The 5,432-nt window shown below is 39.6% G+C and overlaps 1 protein-coding gene across 2 annotated transcripts; it reads right to left on the bottom strand.

Moving 5' to 3' along the window:
- Nucleotides 1-682: 682 nt before the first annotated feature.
- LOC129304987 (type I inositol polyphosphate 5-phosphatase 4-like) lies at nucleotides 683-5,432 on the bottom strand. Of its 2 annotated transcripts, XM_054944863.1 has the most exons (13): nucleotides 5,276-5,432; nucleotides 4,688-5,137; nucleotides 4,520-4,607; nucleotides 4,139-4,207; nucleotides 3,851-3,938; nucleotides 3,640-3,744; nucleotides 2,925-3,543; nucleotides 2,654-2,847; nucleotides 2,456-2,564; nucleotides 2,199-2,347; nucleotides 1,699-2,001; nucleotides 1,384-1,461; nucleotides 683-1,072 (listed from the first exon to the last, which is right to left on the bottom strand). In XM_054944863.1, exons 2-11 carry the CDS (start codon nucleotides 4,715-4,717, stop codon nucleotides 1,776-1,778), a joined length of 1,677 nt encoding a protein of 558 aa, XP_054800838.1. In that variant the 5' UTR covers nucleotides 4,718-5,137; nucleotides 5,276-5,432; the 3' UTR covers nucleotides 683-1,072; nucleotides 1,384-1,461; nucleotides 1,699-1,775. The 2 variants fall into 2 exon arrangements, with proteins under 2 accessions (XP_054800838.1, XP_054800839.1); XM_054944864.1 differs by lacking the exon at nucleotides 3,640-3,744 and having other exon boundaries at nucleotides 4,688-5,427.

The following is a 5,432-nucleotide window of genomic DNA, read 5'->3' as shown; positions in this document are numbered from 1 at the left end:
CATCTCTAAAAATTAAAAATATTTTATATTTTTAAATATTTAATTTTTTAAAAAATATTTTATATTTTTAAAGGAAAGCAGTATAATTTACCAAGTCAAAATTGTCCCATAAATACGGAGGACGGATTCAAAAGTAGAGGGCTCAGGGTTGTTGAGGTTGTTGCTCCATAACTCTCATGTGGGAGTTAATAAGAGTAGGAATTTGCTAGCTTGCTTGCGGTTGCAGCCTTGTTCATAACAATCCGTATTTTCAGGTTTGACAACTTAAATGACACCTCATTAAATATCTCCTCTCCAAAGGATCAAATGGATCAATATTGGTCTATGAAATCCACCACTCTGCCACGTCTTTTTCTCAGCCAAGACAATAATATCTTTCTTCTATTATGATTAGCTTTTTCCATATCATGCAATTTCAAATTATTCTTTTAAAGCATGGTCGCTGTAAAAAAGTTAAAGTCCTTCAGAATTTATATGGAGGACAACAATGACTGTACAAAGCTACTGACGTAGCCCCTCCAAATCATGCCAATATTAATGGAAAAGAAAGACTTGTTTAATTTTGGAATTTGGTACGCACAACAAATAATGACTTACTGCTAAAAGCCAATAAAGCCGTATCACTTGTGCGCACTTCCTTTTTCCCTTCGTTATGATTTTCATCCTATTCAGAACAACAGAAAAAAAAAAATTGTACATTTAACATATACACACTAGACTGGGTTACACGAGTTTGAATTAAGGAATTTGTAACAAACATTATGGAATACAAGCAATCGATCTGTCAAAGCTATCGATCTGTCATCATTTTTGGGTTACAAACATCATCGATTAACTGCTACGAGAAAAGAAGGTTCGCATACGTCAGAACTTGCACATCTCTTTTTCTAACACCGGCAATGAGTAGCCATCACTTTTGTAAATTCTTTTTATGTTACTGCCTCAGATCAAACATGATGATTGCTTGAAATAATTTCAAATGGGGTTATTCCTACTTTTTATCAAAGAATAACAATAACAAGTCAAACGCTTAGGAGTCTTCGACCCTGGGTTGCCAAGTTGAGCTCACATCCTGCAAAATCACACGAGACAAAATATTAACTTTCCCATAGAGATGCAGTCAAAGTTCCTCTTTTTTAGTAGTCATGGTTAAAATATTCTCCAATCTGTAATAACTGCAAAACCTCATTCATCGTCAGATGCTGTTTGCTTACGAGTTAAGAACTCGTTGGCTTGACCATTAACTACATGCATAAAAATGCACGCACGCACGCACGCACGGGTGTATATGCAGCAACGACAAGAAAGCAAGAACATGGTCTAGCAAACATAGATAGAAAAATTAGAGAAAAGCTGAGTGATGAAAAGAAGCGAAAGGCGAACCTTGTTGTAGATTGAGGGTATCAGAATATCTCCATCACAACTGGGCTGGCGTTTCTCACTGTAGTGCCCACCAGCAAACTGGGGACCAAGCCAAGGATAAGAATAAGACATGCACGAGATCTCAACAAATGCTTTAACATCGAAGGCAGACAAGGTCAATTGCATTACTATCAAGAAAGCTATAAATCCAAATTCAATGAGCTTTGTGCGGATAGAGGATTCAGTCAATCAACCCAAAAAATTGAATAGCAATGAACTGATAATCCTAACTACTCATTCCACTCGTTTAACTTGACCCTTGTTGGGATGAATTACCTTATGCTGATCACTTTGCTGTTTCAGTTTCCTAAAATCACCAGGTTGATCTCAAAGAATAAAGAGTTGCAAGGCGTTCAGAAGAGATTTATTGGCTCAGCGTAACTAAAACCATGTGGATGTGGCAACAACTCTTCTATTTCAATCCTGGAACTAGCATTCTTTTTTGTTCGGCTACGGTTTATAGAATCAACCTCTGCCAGGAATATGCCATAAACTGGTCTGTGATCAGAGAATTTTGACTCCCCCCGAACATAAGATAATTGGCGGAGACCTCTTCCATACCACAAGATACGGTCACACCTTCATGAACAGAAGTTAGATCAGTTATAACTACACAAATCATTATACAGTTCCAACACAACGGCCTAGCACATTTCTTTTAATATCATTATCATTCTTTCATTCCTTCTTTTACTGTTTTCTCCTTTCCAGTTCCCAGATCATATTTGACACTCAAGTTACTCATAAAGGTACTCATTTCCAGAAAAGAACGCTACCATGCTGGAGTTCTTCGTTTTTGTTTTGAGTGTCTTTCATCGCCTGCGTATCTGTCAGAGTTATCTGAATACTTGTATGTGGGAGGGAAATATATCTTCCCCTCATTCCAGCCTTCAAACACACGACCTTGCCTTTTCTCTATACGCAGCTGAAAGACAAATTTTATCATATCGTCAGATTGGTAGAGAAATAAAAATGAGAAAAGGAGCAACTTTTCTGACATAAGAATCACTCGTAAGGGGTCAAAGTATCATGCCTGGTCTTTCTCCAACAAAGCCTTCCAATCCCGCATCTCAACAAGAGCTTTCGCTGCACGGTATGAAAGGGCTATCCGATAATTCAAATCCCCCAGCCAAATAACCCGCCTGCACCAGTTAAACCAAAAGTTTAGGCCTTTACAATGCTACAATTCACCAGACAATTTTATAACATTGGACAGAGATGAAAAGCTTACTCATGTTCCAGAATTGTCTGAGGAGAATTTTCATCGCCAGTGCCATGAACCTGCGGAAACCTTGTCTTCCTGAGGATCTCCATTACATCGGAATTTCTCCTAAGCTCATCACCCTCCTTTTGTCCAGAACTCAAATGACTACAGACGAAGCAAAAGCTTGTTTGGTGCAAGGACATGCTAATTGAAATTGAACCCTGCAACATCCAAAAGAATGAGCTTAACTAATTTACTGGTTCGGCATCAAAGAGAACAACTAGGTGCATTAATATACCTTATTTCCAAGATAGCCCATCAATCCTCTGCCAACACAAGAGACCTTCAAGTTACGAACATCATCTCTGATATCGCTTTTCACCCAAACTGTAAGAAATATTCCAACCATTTGCTTGCTGGCAACCAAACAGTATCTCGAATGCCCTGTCTGCCTATCTCTATCCTCCATAGAGAAAGAACCATTATATGACAGAGGAGAATATTGTGTTGTAACTGGGGAATCACCAGCTCCAATTTCATCATCTGAGGAATTCCATCTATAATTAGGGTCATAGTCACTTGTCCTATGACCCAAGATCATTCTATCACAGACACTAAGGCGGCGATCAAGCTGTACTTGTGGCAGTGACATATCATTGTCCATTCTCATGCTATGACTCAAGGACTGGAAGGACCTTCGATGGAAGAAAGAAGTTGGCTTCCGCCTCATTGATCCCTCAAAATCAGAATCCAACTCTACAATAGGATCAGGGATTGGTGAAGGAGTATGGCATCCACCACTTGTGCCAGGGAGACTGTTCAGGGTCTTCCTGATAAGAGTTAACCATTTTCTAGCAGGGCCATTGTCTTCTGTGCCCAAAACGTTACCAGCATTAAGAGGTACAATTTCTTGAAACCTGAGTGCCATACGAGGAAAAACATATCAGACCGAACTGTTAAAAAAAAAAAAAATCGGGATAAGTGAATGATATATTGTATTATCAGTAATTCACCCAAGAACATAGATATCAGAAGGTGGAGAGGTGTGAAGCCAATCTTCAAGGTTCAGATAACTAGGAGGAGATTTTCCAGCTACGTTCCAAGTAGCAACAAAAATTCTGTAACCAAAACAAAAACACCCATGCGCAAAATGGGGATAGAAGTTCTTGATTCTATTGGCAACAAAAATGAGAGGAACAGTAAAACACTGTAAAATCAGCATACCTATAATTATTCACATCCGGTAGCAGAGCTGTGCCATGGTCAGTCACACCTCGCGGCATTCTGTCCAAGTGTTTCCGGCTTGATCTCTCTGAATTAAGGTGGAGATAATGTTTTCAGAGGGATTGCAGGGAAGTAAAAATCGTTATGAAAAGGGAAAAAAAGGGCGCAGCAACAGAAGGTTTCATAAATTAGAACATAGCTATCTTCTAAGATTCTTTTTTATCTCTATCTTGGTGGGGTTTGGGAATGGTGTGGTCCTAAGAAATACCAAGGTCTCTGATACTGAACCTGTTTTGCTTTTCTTGATAGTGCATGCCTCCCTCTCTGAATAGTTGCTCCTCCACTCTTCATCGACACCTGAAAAAGCAATATCATAAAGTTATTAAAGCTGTGCTCTTCCCACCGTTAATTTATCGTCCCATTCAATCAAATTAAACAATAAAAAAATGGTGGCAGAAGGTGAAAACCGTAGAACAACGAGCTGACCCATTGAACCCAGAAAATTTTTTGCAGAGATCAAGGGAATTGGTGCAGGGTTCAGAGGAAATATGGATTACTTAATTATATAGAGGCAAGAGAAGTACTGCTTTCTGTAATGGATAGAAAATTAACATTCATATTCCCAGAGCCCTAAATTACATTAAAATCACGCGAAAATTGGCCAGTCACCTCCATAAAGGACATCGTCTGCCTGAAAGTCCTCGGTTTTACTCTTGATATTGAACCACTTCTTGACCAATATTTTGGGCCATGAAAACTTCAGCAAAAACATAAGAATCAGCAACGGCAGAACATAAACGGAAGCGAATTTAAAGGAGAGCCGACATTTTCTCAAACCTTGCTTTTCTTCGAGTTCTCATCTCCCATTGTTGGAAGAACTTCATATAGCTATCTCTGATTGTAGAATCAACAGCGCTAGCCAATCCTTCTACAATGCCTTCTCCATGTTTTCTAGGATGTAGCCGAAGCGAATTTCTGTCGGATTCCTGGCTCTGTTTTTGTCTCGGACTGAAATGGACGAAAAGATCATGACAGCTCTGGTGATCAAACCAAGGAGATGGAAACTCCGCAACCGACCACAGCGGAAAAAGACAGGAACGGAGGAAAATCAATGCTTCTTAAATAGTGCAGAGACAACAATAATGAGAGCAGAGCAAAACCCAGTTTCTCGGCATTCAAACCAATGCGATACCCAATACCGTCTGAAATTGAACCCCACTTGGACTTTTCACTGCTACTTAACTTGCACTTGTGCGTTTCAGTCAAATAGTAGAGAGAACGGAGGAACTAGTAAGAAAGAAAACAAAGTAAATTGCGAGGTAAGAAGCAGAGAGGGAGAGATACGTAGAAGTAAGAGAGTAGGAAGGAGTGTGAGAATCTGGGCATAGAAGAAGACAATGTGGAAGACATAAAAGAGAAGAAAACCTCGTTGTGGGTACAGATACAGAGCAAAGTATCGAATTTGAAGGGAATAAAGTGCAGGCAAGCTTCGCTCTCTCTCGAGGCTTTTTACCCCAACTCCAATGCCCGCACAAGCATGGGGACTCGCTTATATTGGTCACCCACTCACACCCAGCAGTCT

This window comes from Prosopis cineraria, unplaced genomic scaffold, assembly GCF_029017545.1.
Source record: "Prosopis cineraria cultivar Desert tree isolate PC_DT_omini unplaced genomic scaffold, ASM2901754v1 PC3, whole genome shotgun sequence".
Taxonomy (NCBI): Eukaryota; Viridiplantae; Streptophyta; class Magnoliopsida; order Fabales; family Fabaceae; genus Prosopis; species Prosopis cineraria.
This window is presented reverse-complemented; position numbering and strand designations above follow the sequence as displayed.

What these genes read in the sequence shown, in the direction of transcription:
- LOC129304987 (XM_054944863.1), bottom strand. Translation starts at nt 4,717, where the DNA reads ATGGGAGATGAGAACTCGAAGAAAAGCAAG. An exon ending in AGACGATGTCCTTTATGGAG is followed by an intron (nt 4,208 to 4,519) that starts GTGACTGGCCAA and finishes TTGCTTTTTCAG; the next exon opens with GTGTCGATGAAGAGTGGAGG. An exon ending in CCGGATGTGAATAATTATAG is followed by an intron (nt 3,745 to 3,850) that starts GTATGCTGATTT and finishes TTTTGGTTACAG; the next exon opens with AATTTTTGTTGCTACTTGGA.